The 17,187-nt window shown below is 34.1% G+C and overlaps 2 protein-coding genes across 2 annotated transcripts; one reads left to right on the top strand and one right to left on the bottom strand.

Annotated features, from left to right (window-relative positions):
* Positions 1-6,618: 6,618 nt before the first annotated feature.
* Positions 6,619-7,766, bottom strand: LOC128177947 (uncharacterized). The gene is made up of 4 exons (XM_052844881.1): positions 7,714-7,766; positions 7,556-7,620; positions 7,017-7,235; positions 6,619-6,884 (listed from the first exon to the last, which is right to left on the bottom strand). Exons 2-4 carry the CDS (start codon positions 7,617-7,619, stop codon positions 6,850-6,852), a joined length of 318 nt encoding a protein of 105 aa, XP_052700841.1. The 5' UTR covers position 7,620; positions 7,714-7,766; the 3' UTR covers positions 6,619-6,849.
* A 7,126-nt stretch (positions 7,767-14,892) lies between these two features.
* LOC128175513 (putative nuclease HARBI1) lies at positions 14,893-15,931 on the top strand. The gene is made up of 2 exons (XM_052841199.1): positions 14,893-15,113; positions 15,239-15,931. Exons 1-2 carry the CDS (start codon positions 14,893-14,895, stop codon positions 15,414-15,416), a joined length of 399 nt encoding a protein of 132 aa, XP_052697159.1. The 3' UTR covers positions 15,417-15,931.
* Positions 15,932-17,187: the final 1,256 nt, after the last annotated feature.

Raw genomic sequence — 17,187 nt, 5'->3', positions numbered from 1 at the left:
TTAAAAAATAATTGTACTCATGTCATCATAACTTGACTGTTAAACAAATGATGATAACAATAGCAAAACAAGTATAACACAAATATAACTTTAACCATTGCATTTGATATCAAACAAATTTCCATTTCAAAATGCAATGTCATTTAACAATCAAGAGTAATTACCATGCTATGACATCACCAAGTTTTTTATTAAGGTCTTCCGTTTTCAACGGAAGACCTTGTACTGATTCTGTTGGTAATTCTTTTTATTAAGGTCTTCCGTTTCCAACGGAAGACCTTATAGTTTTCATACGATTTCTTATTATTATTATTATTAAGGTCTTCCGTTTCCAACGGAAGACCTTATTGTTTTCGTACTGTTTATTATTATTTTTTTTTTCCAAATTTTGTGCACGCGATTTCTCGAAAACTACTCAACCGATCTGAACATTTTTTTCACAGATGATGGGAAATTATCTGAATTTTATATGTTTATGAATTTTTTGTCGTCGTCACTTCCGGTCCGGATTTACGGTCGATTTTGTAATTTTTTACGACCAATTTTGTGCAGAGTTGATCTCAGAAACTATAAGAGATATGACTTTGAAATTTTCAGGATAGGTAGAGCATGGTTTGAAGTTGTGCACTATTAAGTTGTTTTGCACCAGTGGTGCTATTCCTTGGAGCTCGCTTAGGCACAAAAATGGGGTACAGATTTCGAATCAAAATTTCCATATGTTTTGATCAGTATCTTTTTATCAGTTGATATTTTGACAAGACATATAGAACAAAAGTAGTAGAGAATCAAAAGTTCTATCCAATAAAATCAAGAAAAAGGGGCTGGCCCCTTTAACTAGGGACCAAGAGACTCGTAAATTCTATTACGAATAACTTGAAAACGATAAATATTTTGTTATGCATTATAAAAATCAAAGTTGTTGATCTCTACATTATCGGTTTGAAAGAGTCATCGTCAGGCCCATGTCTGACGTAATTAGGGTTTTTATTCTTTATCTTCATTTTTTTTTGGGGGGGGGGGGGGGAGTAATTTTGAAATTGTATCGATATCTCATGGTATCATTTTATCTAAAAAAAAAAAAAAAATGTCGGACGGAAGACCTACTCGTTACTCGTAACGAGGTCGTATCTAGTTATTATTATTTTTTTCCACAAATTTTGTGCACGAGATTTCTCAAAAACTATTCGACCGATTTCGACCATTTTTTCAGAGAAGATGAGTCTTGATGTAAACTTCATACGTTTTTGAGATTTTTCCTGTCGGCACTTCCGGTACCGATTTATCGGCCATTTTGTACATTTTTACGACACCAGAATTTCATTCAAATTCTTCATACGTTTTCATCTGTATCTTTTTATCAGTTGATATTTTGTTAAGACATATATAACAAATATAGTAGATAATTAAACGTTCTTTCCAACAAAATCAAGAAAAAGGGGCTGGCCCCTTAAATTAGGGGCCAAGACTATCGTAAACTCTATTGCAAATAACTTAAAAACGATCAAAATTTGGTAATGCAATATAGAAGCAAAGTTGTTGATTGTAGCAATATTTATCAGGTAAAATCATTTTCAGACCCATTTATGACGTAATTAGGGATTTTAAGGGGCCAAAGTACTTAAACTTTGATGCAATATATCTAGAGAAGGAGACATATTTTGTTAGGCAATGTAGAAAAGAAAATGTTTGCATTGATGATTCTAATCAATTCCACTAATCAAAACTCCAAAGTCTGTCCCCATTAAGGATCTATAGGGCTGGCCCCTAAAATATTCAATCATTTGTATCTCAAAAATGAACAACAATTTTAGATGGGTGTAAGAACAAAAAATGTTAGTATTCGTGAGAACTGTCGATTGAACTCAAGAAAAAGGGGCTGGCCCCTTAAATGAGAAGCCAAGACACTCGTAAACTATATTACAGATAACTTGAAAACAAGCAAGATTTCAAATATCTTTGGTACTTAGCCTTTTTTACAAAATTGATACCAGCGAGATTTTAGTCACTGTAAGTAATTGAGACACAAACTTTTATAAATGATAGACAATCGATTGAAGATATATTTAACGGGTTTTCTTTTGTCAACCGTCACTTCCGGTACTCACCAGAAGAGTTCAAACAATTCATTTTTTTCACAAGTTTAACTGATTATCTTTGGTGTTTCATCTGCTATGATTAACAGTAGTGTACACTAAACATATGTATAAAAAACCCTAGCTTTTATTTTCATAAACCTCTTTTGTTCGTCCGTTTTCGGTCTCGAGATAAAAAACCTAGATTCACCAAGATCGCAGATTTGGCAGAGAATATCGATATTTCATCGTATCATATGAAAACAAAATCGGACGGAAGACCTACTCGTTACTCGTAACGAGATCTAGTTCTTTTTTTTCTTCTAGACGTTTTTTAAAACTCAAATATCTTGCTTGTTTGTTGTCTTATAAAGTTCAAATTTTCAGAGCTTATTGGTAGTTACTATTTCTCAATATATAAGGAAAATTGTTGAAATCAACACTTCCGGTAGCGAGTTATTCCCCTTTTTCCCAAAAATATAGGCATTCTTGTGCACGCAAAGGCTCTGAAACCGCTCATAGCATGTATTACAAAGTCACAAATCTTAAAAATAGAGAGTTTGAACGTTGTCCTCCGAGTTTTGTTTTTACAATTTTCCTCCTTTAAAGTTTCAAAAAATTGATTTGAATTTGTGTTTCAAAAAATGCTGATTTTTGGTTGTGTTTTTGTTATGTAGCTCTTTAGTTTAAAATTTTCTCTAAACACATATAGAACAAAATATGTGCAAAATATCAAGGGCTTTCACTTGACACCATTGAAAAAGGGTTGGCCCCTTAAATTAGGGGTCTAGAGCCCTTAAAAGTCTTCGCTTTATTACTCAAAAATGGTTAATATTTCGCAATAGCTGTCGATAAAAAAGTTGTTCATTATTGTGTTATCAATGCCGTTACAAAATTATTTTGTACCGGTAATGCGAAATATGAGTGTAAAAAGCTTGTCTTGTTAACATGTACCTGTATGTCATTTGGCAAGTAAGCGAATCGTCTTCGTGCGCATAACGTACATAAATTAACAGCTGAAAGTGTACCAGTATATACGGGATGCTTTGATTCATTTGAAAAAGTGTCTAAAAAGTATACGTGTACATGTTTTTCTTACAGCCTTTTTTTGAGCCACCTCTGTTTAGGTCCTATAGTGGACAACCGTTAAGAAAAACAAAAACGAGAAAATATAAACGTTCTTTTTCTTATCTAGTGAGATACATAAACTACATTTAAAAAAAAAACTTCCATAAAATAGATTTGAGTCATTTCAAATCGACCTAAATTCTTAGCTGTGTGCGTCATTACATAACCCATCTCGCCCGCGGCCGAGAAAATCGATCGCCAAGGTCGCGGCTGGACTACCTAGCGGTCAGCGGTTACTAATACACAAGAATCGCGTCTGTCATATGTGATTTTATTTAGCCGCAAACACAAGAATCGTACACAATGACATTAAAGCTTACTCTTCTTAATTTGAATTAAACGATAGATTGTCAATAAGAAATCGTTCTGTTTAATCATAAAAGCAATGCCATTCTCGAACTGAAGCAGTATCAGACAGATAGATCAACTGTGGGATTAAAGGGGGAAAAACTTATATTAAGTAGAGTTTAGTCATTATACTGGAAACATTGTAAATCTTCCTGGGTTCTGAGCTCTCTATGTGTGTTTTACCTTTACGTAATTTATCCGATCCCTCATCCGCGGCCGAGGAAATCGGCTGCACTACCTAGAGGTCAGCGGTTATCTAATAACAAGATATATATACAAGAACTGTTTCAATTTTATGTTCTTGAAGTTTGTTCACCTTCAATTTATTTAATTAAACATTAGAATGTGAATTGAGAAGCCCCTCTAAAAATTGATAAAAGCGATATTATTCCAAATCAGAAACATCATCAGACATAAATCAATAGTGAATTTGTAATTCTAAAATGCACTAAAACTATACATGTACTAATAATGTTATAGATAAACAACGCAAAACCACAAAGATTAAACCTTAAAACGATAATCACCCCTAGAACATAGCCAAGGAGTTCCCGCGCGAGTGGACAAGTGATCCGCGGTAGCATTGTGTTCTTCTACATGTACCTTATCACACGTGCATGTTTATTGATATTTTGTATGATTCCAACTATTTGTTTATTCGAGATTTTGACCGGTACATGTAAGATTGACTTGTGTTTCAATTTAAGATTTATTTATTTACCCACGAATATTTCCGCTAAATACTGCTGAGAGGTTTTTTAGATATCATAGAAAGTAGTTGACGTCTTCATAAGGTTGCACATAAAATGAGAGAGAGAGAGAGAGAGAGAGAGAGAGAGGGAGAGAGAGAGAGAGAGAGAGAGCGCTCAAAATTGGAAGCATTATTTAGCCGAATTTAGAAAATGAAACAGTCCCCGAGCGTTCAAGGCAGGATAAAAAAAAATCAAAAATCAAATTAACACATGCGGTAGAGGCAATTGCAACTTCTCTGGCCTTTCCGGCAAGTTTGGAAAAACACCTCGAATGCATTAACATCACCGGATGTTCGAATTTTATAAAAAATGGAGTCGCTTCCCATTGAAATAAGTATCGGCAAGAAGTCTTGTATGTCGTTTCTGTGTTATATTTATATTGATACCTATAATGAAGTATAGCTCACATCTCAACAGATCATAAAATGTGTTGTAATTATATATAGTTTTATAAAAAGGGGGGTGTCATGGACGCCTAGGTAATACATTCGAAGTGTTTTCCGAGCTTGTCGGAAAGGCCCGAGAAGTTTCGATTGGCGGTAGAGGCTGACACGATAAAAGAATTGTCCAGAATTGAGGGATTTAGTGATTATTTTTAAAATGTTCACATGAGTTTTTAAACAAGATTTGTTTAGATTTTATCGGTTTCATGATCACAGTGCAAGGGCTTTATTATTTTACAAAATGTGGCGAAGACCTATTTTTGGCGACTACTTAACATGTGTACATTTTTCTCCTCAATGTATGTCACTTTCCCACCCGTGTGGTTATTCGGTCAGTCTATGCTAAGTCAATCCGCTCCACGTGCTACCGAAAATCTCGTGTCGCGTCTGCCCACATAGCTCAGAATAATGCCCCCGGGCTGCAGATCAGCAATTGATAAATGATTGAGTAACATTTGGACGGATGCTTTCACTGCAGCGGTCAATTGTTAAACAATAAGTGTCTAAATATTCGATGTCAATCAACCTCACATTAAAGGTGCGATATCGTAATCTGAGAATGTGGCTAAAAAAATAACCTGTTGAACACGCTAAACTTCTATAGTTATGAACAGAATAAAATATATATTATCAGAGACATAAATAACTTAATAAGTTATTTATGTATCTGGTTTTATAAGTTAACAGTTTTAAGTCAAAGATTGAATAAAATTTGTACTCAGGATTAGAAGTAATGATATACGACTACATTAAGCAATAAAGTCGGTCGATCGACATTAAATCATCAGAGTACTGCAAGTGTCGACTGCAAGTGTTTCTATTTCATGTAAAGATTCCTGATGACCGATGATGTGTCATGAACTTGACCCAGGGTCAGTTGCGCAAGTTCAAAGTCATATTAAACATGTGTCATATCTTTTATTAATGGAAATGAGTAAAAGCTAGATTTTGACATAAAGATTACTTGTGACCTGTAAATATACCCTGCCTTGTCTGACTCACTAAAGAAAAAGAGCCATCCATTATTCTCTAATAGAGAAATACGTGAGTAATGACTTCTTTCTTAGCGGGGATATCATTTGTGAGCTTGCTAACAGTACCTTTTAGATGGTCCAGTGGGAGCAATGCCCCCTTTCTCTCAACCAATATTTCCCTTAAGTTAACGCTTAGAAAATTGATTTTTGGGTCATTTCCCCCACCGCCACATCCACACTTTTATTATAATTAAATTAATTATATACATGTACATAAATGATGTACTTTTTAAAGTTATCCTAAACTTGAAGTAAGTTAAACGAAGAACTTGCCTGGTATGAAATACTACTTTCTTGATTTCTTGAACTTACTATTCTCATATTGATAATCCAGTATCATTAAAAACCATTTCCTTTCTCCTTACACTCGCCAGGTTCTGAAATACCTGTATCAATAACAGATCCACCAATCTCCACTTGACCTCCACATTTGCATACAATCTAAATAAACACCTACTTAGCAAAGATATGCCTTTATCTGTTGTGGTGGTGTGGTGAAATACTCAATCTAGAGGTTACATAGATAACAGGCATGAATTAATTTTTTGGTCTCCGTTTGAAGAGTTCCAATCAATTTTCAAAAGCTCTAATTGGAAAGAAGAAATGGTCGTGTAAAGATGACATTTTATCAATACAGGATCTGTCAGGCTCTGACAAGTGTCAGGAGAAGGAGGTGTTTTAATCAGACTGATGGACAATCCTTTCGCGACACGAAGTTGCGACGGAAGACCTACTCGTTGCTTTGCAACGAGCTCGGCTCTAGTTTTATTTCTTATTGAATTGACCATAAGACCCCCCCCCCCCCCCCCTCCCCCAATTGAACAAGCAATACAAGAAAATAATGAACCAGAACCATATTGCTCACCTTTGGAATATTTTTAAATACAGCGTAAGTGTATCATATGGCTTTGCAAAATATTTTCTTTTAATTTTCACTAAACTATTAATATTGGAATAGCTGGTGCAATGATTCTTGAGACGAGTATCTCTAAGACACCTACATGTATTTAAATGTTAACAGAGTTGTATGTTTAACTCCTTTTCAAAAAGGTTGACCCTTTAATTCAATATTTTAGAATCTCCAATGATGATTACTGCCAATTGGTTCTAGAATAGAAGGAACATATGTGTTAAGTTTACAAACAGATGGATAAACAGACACCATTCATCAGAAAAGCTCTTTACATAAAAAAAGGCTAATTTCATCACATAGAAAAAATTAAATTTCTTTCACAATACCTTTGATAACTGGTGAAACTGAGCAAGATGCTGGTTCAAATTCAACTAGGGGTTCAATAGTTTGAAAAGAATAGGAACAGCAACAGTTTTTTTTCCTTTTCAATTCAACACAGATCTCTGTAAGCACATCCAACTTCTTCCTTTCTATCCCGAGCAGACTTTTCTTTAGCTCCAGTTTCTCTCTCTGGATGTTACGCAGTACCTCTGCCTTGAAGTTATCTAAAATACACAATTTAAAATATTTCCATACAATTTGTATAGTACCGTAGTTAAATTCTTTTTACATATATATTATACAAATATTGACTGGGATTGAGGGCAATATTGTTTATATTATCTATATTTAAATGAGAAAATGATGTAAAAATTTTTTAAACATAACAAATTATACATACAAGGTTACCGCATTATTTCATTTTTTAACAAGACGTTGAGGCGGGTTTGATTGTAATACATGTACGACTTTGACATTCGTTAAAAATATGAAAGAAATAAGATCTCAAAAATGTTTTGGCAAATCAAAGATAGTCCTACCGTACCTGATGTACATGCTGTCTTAACTGTGATCTTTCTTTTTTTCTTTGTTGAATAGCCAGTTGGCATACTGGAAATAAATGGTTTAAATTAATAATTTCTAAACTGATTAAACATTTCACTTATAATACATTTAAAAAAAAAACATTGCAAATTTTAGTACCTTTTCAAGGGACTAGTTTCAATAAGAAGAATGATGGACAGAGACGCGCGTGTTCTATTTCCCATCTATTAAAGGAATATAATTTAACTTAAACTATAATTTACGTATTGTTTTATTTTTTTTCATAATTTCAACTAATTGTAATTAATTGTTACAAACCAAATATCACATTGCTGGTTTGATCACAGCCGAGCAGTTGGTCGATTTAAATGTTACAGTTATTAATTCACATAATCTAATTTAAACATAGCCAGTAAATTCTGTATGAGGTGTATATACTCTAAGTGATGCATAACAATACATGTATATTGAAATTGTATGGCATTATTCACTCCATTAGGAATGAAGTTATTTAACTGAATTTCACAATTTCCTACTCTCTTGGTCAATATTAGACTTAGTCCTGGTATTTTTTGAGAAGCACTGAAAGCTTTTTTAAGAAAATTGTACAGCGACAAACACAATGCTATATATGCTCCATTCAGTGACGAAGATGTCTACGGTGTAGGTACGTGTAAAAACACCAGGAAACTACCAGGTAGACTTAGACCTGTTAATTGTTCAAATATAAAAACATACTTATGTACCAAGGTGGACACCATACCAACACATGGCACAAATAGTTCATGTCTCAAGAATATACATTTTACTTTCTTGTAACTTCTGTTACGCATTACATACATGAAATACATGCATTACTTTACACATGGATACACTTACACTTACTAAAATGAGACCAACGGAACATGACATTCATACATGTATACATGAAGACATAAATGGACCACCATAATAAGAATGCTAAATATAGGTAAACAGCTGGTAAAAATATTTAATGATAAACGTGAATAGCTTAAAGTTGAAATTACCAAGAAACTTCGTAACTGGATGTTTTAAGGCTTTTACTGCATATATGAAACAATATTAAAAGCACAACAATTATGACAAAAATAAGGCTTACCTCAGAGAAGCTGGACCATACGCATAAAAAATAAGGAATGCTTAAAGCAAAGTAAAAATGTGCCCGGACTAGTACTTGAAAAACAGGAGAAGTCTTGGTTGCGTCCTTCCCCTCGGAAGGCCTTTCCAAACTGTGCACGGACTGATTATAATTTTAAAGGTCCAGCGAGTTGAGGCTCGTTACAGGTGAATTGTACAGGTAAAATCCCTAAAGAGGGGGCTCACCACAGGATAATTACAATTGTTGGGGGGTTGGAATTTACATTTATTGATCTACATCCGAAATTCTTATATTTGTCTTTACAAGGAATGATAGCTTGGAGATTTAAACAGGCATGTAACATCCAATTTTTTCGCGCATAGACTAATTAAGAATTTAATTATAGAGTTGCGAAAACAATTTTTTGCAGAGTAAAAAAAACAATGCATACGTATCCTTCTAAAAGGAGTAGGTGGTCATCAGAGAGTATGGCGGCTGCTTTGAATGAGGTTAAATCAGGCGTTTTGTCCTTACAGAAAGAAAGAAGAAAGTACACTGTGCCGATTAAGAAAGTACAATGTGCCGATATCTACATTGCACGATCATGTTACTGGCAGGATTAAAGAATTAAAAATTAAATGAAAAAACCCTGTACTGACAGTGGAGAAAGAAAAACAACTACTTTAGTAGTGACACCAAACGTACACTTTTTACGTACCGCTGGGCACTTGCTTAGAGAGGGGTTTCCTTGAAAAATGGCGCACCTTCTGAGAAATGGTTAACGTTGTTTAAAAATGACGAATGGGGGTGAAGTCTCACTGCGACAGCCGGAGACAAAAGCCACAATCCGACTTCAAATGATGTCGAAACAAAGGATGGACTAGAACGTTCTGACTCTAAACAGACTGGCCGACAAACTAATGAACATCTGAAATATGGTCGAGAGTTTTATTGCACTCTCTTTCGAATCTTCACTTGTTGTAAAGAGGTACATGTAATATCCAAAAATCCTTCACAAGTAAAAAGCACACCATAAACGCCAATCAGATGTCCATTTAAATAGGTAATTTTGAAACGGACATTTAAAAAAATATCGAAAACCAAGATCGATAGAAATTTCCCTGACAAATGAAATTTCCCACGTAAATAAATCAAACGACCAGAATCTATAAAAATAAAACTGTTAACTAGACAACATTGAGTCGGTGACTATCTCAAAGGGCCTCGCTTAAATATTAGCTACAAACAGTTGGATGAAAGGAATTCAAACAAATTTGCATTGACCTTGATCTAAAACTTGGAAATTTTCAAGCTGGCATAGAACTTCTAATTCAATCTCATTGACCCTTACATACGGACATTTTTGTTCAATCTGAGCAAGATTAAGCAAATGGAAAAAATCTATGCTCTAGAACTGAAAACAAATAGATCCAGTCTGACATACATTGACTTGGTACGAGATCACTACGTAAAATTACCAAAAAGCTCTGTTTAAATAAAGTATTTGCCAGATAGGGCTATGTGGAAAGTACATATCTGTACTATCAAAAGGATTTTCTGCCCTTTGAAAAAGGATTTTTGTGTGATATAATATGACTATGACCTTCAAACATTCCTACAACTTTGATCAAAGGCACCATGTTGGTGAAGTACGAGTCTCACTGGGGGTGAAGTACAGCTGTATGAGTGAAATGACCAATAGGAGAGAAGATATGTTCCAGACAAGGATTTTTCATATAATTCTGCTATGACCTACACATTTGACCTTGAAAATTGGTGAAAGGTCACAAAACACCCTTTACTCAAAAGCTCTGTTTATGTGAAGTATGGACCAAACAGGGGTAGGTGGAAACTATGTATGCTGTGAAAAAAGAATTTTTGCAAGGTCCAATATGACCTTGACATACAAACTTTACTCAAGATCACTGCACACCTGTTGACGAGAGACACTTTGTTTGTGAAATATTAGTCAGATTTGACAAAAGAAAAAGATAATATGTTCCGGACATAAAATATAATTATATATAAAATTTTGTTATGATCTATGACCCTATTCTTAGAAACATAGTTTAAGGTCAAAATCACTGCACACTCTCTACCCAAAGGCACCCTGTGGGTGAAGTATGAGCCAGATTGAGCCAAGGTGAGAGAAGATATGCTCCGTACAATCTCGGACGGAAGGACGGACAGATTGATCACCATAGGGCGCCTGCAGAGCAGTACCCATATTTACTAAAGTTCGTAGACGTAAACTTAGACGTAGCGTACGTTTACGTCTAAAACGGTATTCACAAAATTACGTTGACGTAAAATTACGTCATAATAGGACGTAAATCTACGTCTGCTCTAGAGGTACGCGTATTTTTTCAAACATGGCGGCGAATTTGTTTACACTTGCAAGAGAGGGGAGTCTGAGACGTCAGAGAGTTTTCCGGGGCCGGACTAACCCCTAAGATGTCTTCAGTGACAGAGAACTGATCTGCCGTTATCGATTCCCGAAGCGAACTAGCGTTGATTTCATTCAGCAGGTGGACAGAAGACTTTCACGACCTACTTACATGTCTCACCCTCTGCCTGTTTCATCTATGGAAAGTAATTTCGCTGATATTGAACCCGATGTATTTCTAGATGCAGTATAGTTTTCACCCAAGCATCCCCCCCCCCCCCCCCCCCCCCCGCAAAATCCGAATATATGCACTGATCACCATGATATTAAAATGATAAAACACAATGTTACACATGCTCTCTGGTTGATTAATTACTGACAAACAATGATTACTGTCTTTTACAATTATCAACCATGACCCTCTTTCTTTGGTATAAAATATCCAACAATTTACCAGGAATCCCAAGCATTTCACCCCACCCCCTTTTTACAAAAAAAATCGATATTAATAATCATCAGAATGACATTTATGTGATAAAACACAATCTTGATGTTACACATACTTTTGCTGATGAACAATGATAAGTGTCTTTTATGAATACCCATTATGACCCCCCCCCCCCCCCCTTTTGGGCATCAATTTTTTCACAACAGTATGCGCAGACCCTCAAACAGAGGAATATTCTTGTTTTACGGGTGAAACTGTGTTAGGGGTTTTGAAACCTATTTTAAAAAATTATTTGATATTTCACATTGATTTTTCAAAGAGAATATCTGTGCAGATAAAGGATATTGGATGAATATAAGAAATTTCATTGTTATTATCTGTAACATGTTGTAATGTATTATTATAGACGACAAGGTTCAGTATAAAGGGGTGCACAGTAGTTCCACATACGCGAACTTATTAACAGTTCAGTTTTACTTCCTAATTTGAAGCGATATGCGTGTAGTGTTGAATACTTCTATCTGGACAGTGTTGTGTAATTACATATAACAGGTATATTCAGTGACTGCATACAAATGACCATGAAATTCCACCTACACGTATAATAACTCAGGACATTTGATAATTGTTATTCATTTGTGCCCTCATTAAAATTACACGGGGTATAGAAATTTACAGTACAAGATGCCGATAAGCCACATCGCTCACCTGAGCAACAATAGGCAGGATAAAATCGGCTTCATTGAGTCATAATACAAAATATCTGGACAATGTGGTATAATACATGTAGATTCTATACAAAAAAGTCTGTTTCCCCCCTTGATATTCTTATATTTACCGGTATAATTAAGTCCCTTTTCTAACACGATTTTATAGTCGTGTTACATTCAGCATTCATGTACATCAAACTCTGAACCTTTGTGAGCCCTAATAATTATCCAGGGGCCAAAGTTTAAACAATTTTAAAGAATCAGCAATATATATAAAAATGCTATATAAATAAGTAAAAACATATATAAAAACATTTCAGTTTTTGTGAATAATTAAATTTTTTTCCTTTGTACAACTAAACCCCCATTGTGGCCCCACACTACTCCTAAAGATTGGGATTTGAACAATTTGAATCTACACTATCTGAAATTCCTTTCACAAAAGTTACAGCTTTTCTAGGCAAATGTTTTCTAAGAAAAAGATTTAAAGATATTTTTCTATGAAAAAATTTGTCTCCCCCCCCCCTCAATAACCCCATCTTACCCCATGGTAATCATTAATTGTCCAAACAACTACAATGTATTCTATTGAAGACATTCTGTACCAAAGAAAACTAGTGGGTATTGTTTTTTTTAAAAAAAAAAAAAACACATGTCTCCCCTTCTCCCCAAGGATTGTAATATGGGGCAAATTTAACAATTGAAAAAGAATGATGTCAGCTATATATTAGGCCAAAAAAATATTCCTGTTTCCTGTCACTTGACCCAAAAAATTAGGGTAGGTAGGTAGGAAAATAATTTATTTTTAAAAAATATTTTATTTTTAAAAACTTGGAGCATGTGTGTAATAATGAGAGAGAGATGTATATTCCCAGTGTTCAGTATGTAAATAGATGATATAAAATTTCCAAAGGTCTTTGTATTGTTGATGCATGTAATGTATAGAAAACAACAGGCAAAGAAAAAAAATAGAATATTTTTTTAATTAAAAATAAAAACTAATATTATTTGCAAAATTTAATCTACGTGTATTGAATGTGTTTATCCTTTTCTGGATGAATATTTTTGTATTATATTAGCTTAATGTCAATATCAACATGATTAATTAAATCACTCTCTGTACTTCCGTGTGTTTGGGGTATTAGTCCAACCCTTTGACCCACTTACTACCGTACGTTATGTAGATGATCTGTTTAATTCTCAAGATAATTTAGAAAGCAGTTTTATGATAATTTTAACATTTATTGCAGTTATTAACCAATAACAGGTTATTGACTAACTGTAATATCAGGATTTAAAGTAATAAACATTGTTTTTGTAATTTCCAATATACAGTATGTCATGGTATGTTGTTGCATCACCCGTATTTATAACCCCTGAAGGTAAGATAGTCGCAAGTTATTCACCACAAGGTATATTTATGCAGTAAGAATGTCTGCAGATTAATTTTCTATCATTCTTTCGCCAGTGAGGTTAATTTACACGATTATGAACTCAGAAGACTTGGTCATCTTCATTTCTCTTTCTGGGGAAATTCTGGCGAAGTTATCGATCACCACCATGATCACAAAAAAAAAAACTTTTAGGGTCGGAGGGTAAAAGATAGGGTCGGTCGGGCGACAGGAAACAGGAATAATTTTTTTTTGGCCTTACCCAGACCCGGACAAAATTTTATTATCTTTTTCTTAATTTGACCTTGAGTAAAACATGGTCAAGGTCAAATATAAATCAATAGTACACCTAAGTGTATTATAATTGCTCTTTGTTTAAAGTTTAAAGTCTGTATGTTAAAGGAGTCTTGTGTTATGGTCTGGACAATATTTTTTATGAAAAGCTTGACCTTGAAGAACAAAATAGGTCAAGGTCAAAACTTTTGGTGGCGTGCACTCTTTTTCAATACCATCTACCTATGTTCCAAGTTTGAAGTCTTAATGTCAAAGGGTATTAAAGTTATGACCCAGACAAAATTTTATTATTTTTTTCTTAATTTGACCTTGAGTAAAACAAGGTCAAAGTCAAATAATATTCAATAGTACACCTAAGTGTATTATTATTGTTCTTTGTTTAAAGGTTGAAGTCCTTCTGTCAAAGTATTTTCAGGGTTTGAACAATGAAGTTTTTTCTAATATGACATTGAAATTAAAATTCTAGGTCAAGGTCAAACATTTTGGTAAGGTTCAACTAGGTTATATATCATCTATCTATGATACAAGTTAAAAGTCTGTATGTTAAAGGAGTCTTGTATTATGGTCCGGACAATATTTTTTTATGAAAAGCTTGACCTTGAAGAACAAAATAGGTCAAGGTCAAAACTTTTGGTGGCGTGCACTCCTTCTCAATACCATCTACCTATGTTCCAAGTTTGAAGTCTTAATGTCAAAGGGTATTGAAGTTACGGCCTGAACAAATTTGGATGAAGAAGAATAAGAAGAAGAAGAAAAAGAAAGTCGACAAAAACAATATGTCTCCCCTTTGAAAGGGGAGACATAATTTAAAAACATGTATCTATATTCATTGAAACTTTAAATTAAATATGAATAAGCGATAACATTAACACACGATAATTAAATTTTATAGGTGTTGGCAACTCTTCGAGTTCTGTCCAAAGGAGACTTTCAGTATGAGGCTGCTGACATCCATGGTATTTCCTAACCCTCGTTCAGCATAATGTTTATGGGAGTCGTTGATGCCCTGAATGCTTAGCCTTGACAACATCATTTTTCCGATGGGGCAAGAGGAAATTCTTCGGACCAAGGAGGATATCTTGAGGGTGGCAAGCTTCCCCAACGTAGTTGGTGCCATTGATGGAACTCTGATTCCCATCATCGGAATGTCTGGAGACGATGAGCATGTTTTTGTGTGCAGAAAAGGGTTTCATGCCATAAACATGCAGGGAATCGTGATGGCTGACCTGAGGTAAATAAAAAATAGTATTTTTAAATGGACAATCAGTTAAATTATTATGTTGGGTCTATTAAACTATCAACATTTTTTAAATTGTTTCCTTATGACTGCATTTATATACCAACATCTCATTTCAGATTTACAAACATTGTTTGCAAGTATGGGGGTGCAACACATGATGTATACATACTTGCCAACTCGAGCATTCCCGAGATAATGGACCAGCTGCCAGGTGGAGAATGGCTTTTAGGGGACAGTGGCTACCCACTTCGTCCATGGCTGATGACTCCTTTCCTCACGCCCCAAGCAGGATAGCAGGACAAAATACAATGCCAGTCACATCAAGACAAGAAATTGCGTTGAGAGGGCTTTTGGTGTCCTTAAAGGGGCTTAGACACGATCTGAGATCAAAATTTTTTTATGTAAAAAATGGTTTACTTGTGCATTTGAAATGATTGACCAAATTATGAAATGTTAAAGTCAAGTTACAAGCGAGATACAGAGGTAAGAATTGATAGTTATGTAAACAAAGCTCGAGTCTTATAGTTGTTTACAAAAAATGTAATGTAGAATTTCACCCTTTCTTAGACAAAATGACGTGTAAAAAACAATTTAAACTAATTCAATATCTTCATAAATACTATTATCAACAAAAGAAAGTTACATTTGATTAAAACTTACACCAATAAAATGACAATATTCGAGCTTTGTTTACGAAACAAAGAATTAAGAACTCTGTATCTTGCTTATAACTTGATATTTGAGTTTCAAATTTTGACATAGTATTATAAACTTCTATATTTATCAGTATAAACATTGAAAATGGAAAAACAAAATTTAAAATTTTTAAGTCAAATCCTGTCCAAGTCCCTTTAATATCAAGATAAAGTCGCTTATATACAGAGAAGTTCCGCATGTGCCAACAAACAGTGAAAAGGTTAAAGCTTTACGAATTTGCCAGAAAAAGTCGAAAACATATCATTCATTTGAGGTATGGATTTAAACATGTCGCAAAGAACTGAAAACTCTTTTTATCGTCACAGAAAATAGAAAATCTAAGAGAAGATACTCATAGTAAGTAAATTACAATAAAAGACATAAAAGAAAAAGATGAAAATAATATTAAATACGACTTATATTTCTTGCGATAAAACCTCATTTTACCTTGTTAAAGATCGATCGGTTCAAACCTTGGATATTGTCTGTTAAAATTGACTCAATTTACCCAATAAAACCAAATGAATATGAATTCTTTCCGTATGAAATACTCTTTTTAAACACCAACCGGCACTTGTCATCCTCACTAGCCGTCTTGACAAAAATATGCATTTTTCAAAAGAAGGAACTAATTTGCTTAATTCAGATCTTGTGTCAGGATTCCGATTGTCCCTATTCTCAATGATATCTGGCATACCTTTTTCAATAAGTTCTTGTAACTGTCTGTTGAAGACATAATTATTTTTTTTATCCTTGATCAGCCACTGTAGAAACAATAGACCCAACTAATTTGGAAATGTGTTTTTTTTAAGAATTACCTATGTCAGAATCATTGAGAGCCTTGGAAAATTGGCCCATCAACTTTTTTGAACGTGTTCGTTAGTGAATTTATAATATCAGCAATCTTATGGCGTCCCGATGCTAAAATACGGCTGGAAAACGATATTATTTGAATCATCGCAAAAATACTTTGACCTGGAGTATTTATTAAAATATGTCACATTTATTGACAACGATGTTTACCATTATATTTGATGCATTTTTGTGACGTCATATGTACTTTGTATTTACGTGACGGGAGAATCCTAATATTGCAAGGAAATATTTAAATCGCATCGGCGCAGGTGATTAATGACATTAAATCATAAATATTTTTAAGGAAAATCCTTTGTTATGTCATATACTTTGAAGTTCTTGCTTGGGCTAGCTTGAAATACATATTTCGTTTATGGAAGATAGTGTTGAAACATTCTACAAAACCATCAAATTAGTGCACATTTTTACTAATCAATAGCGATTTACATAAAATTGGGAAAAAAGACGTAAGTTTCCCAAGCACGATTCACATTGGTACTTATATTATCTGCCA

This window comes from Crassostrea angulata, chromosome 3, assembly GCF_025612915.1.
Source record: "Crassostrea angulata isolate pt1a10 chromosome 3, ASM2561291v2, whole genome shotgun sequence".
NCBI lineage: Eukaryota > Metazoa > Mollusca > Bivalvia > Ostreida > Ostreidae > Magallana > Magallana angulata.
This window is presented reverse-complemented; position numbering and strand designations above follow the sequence as displayed.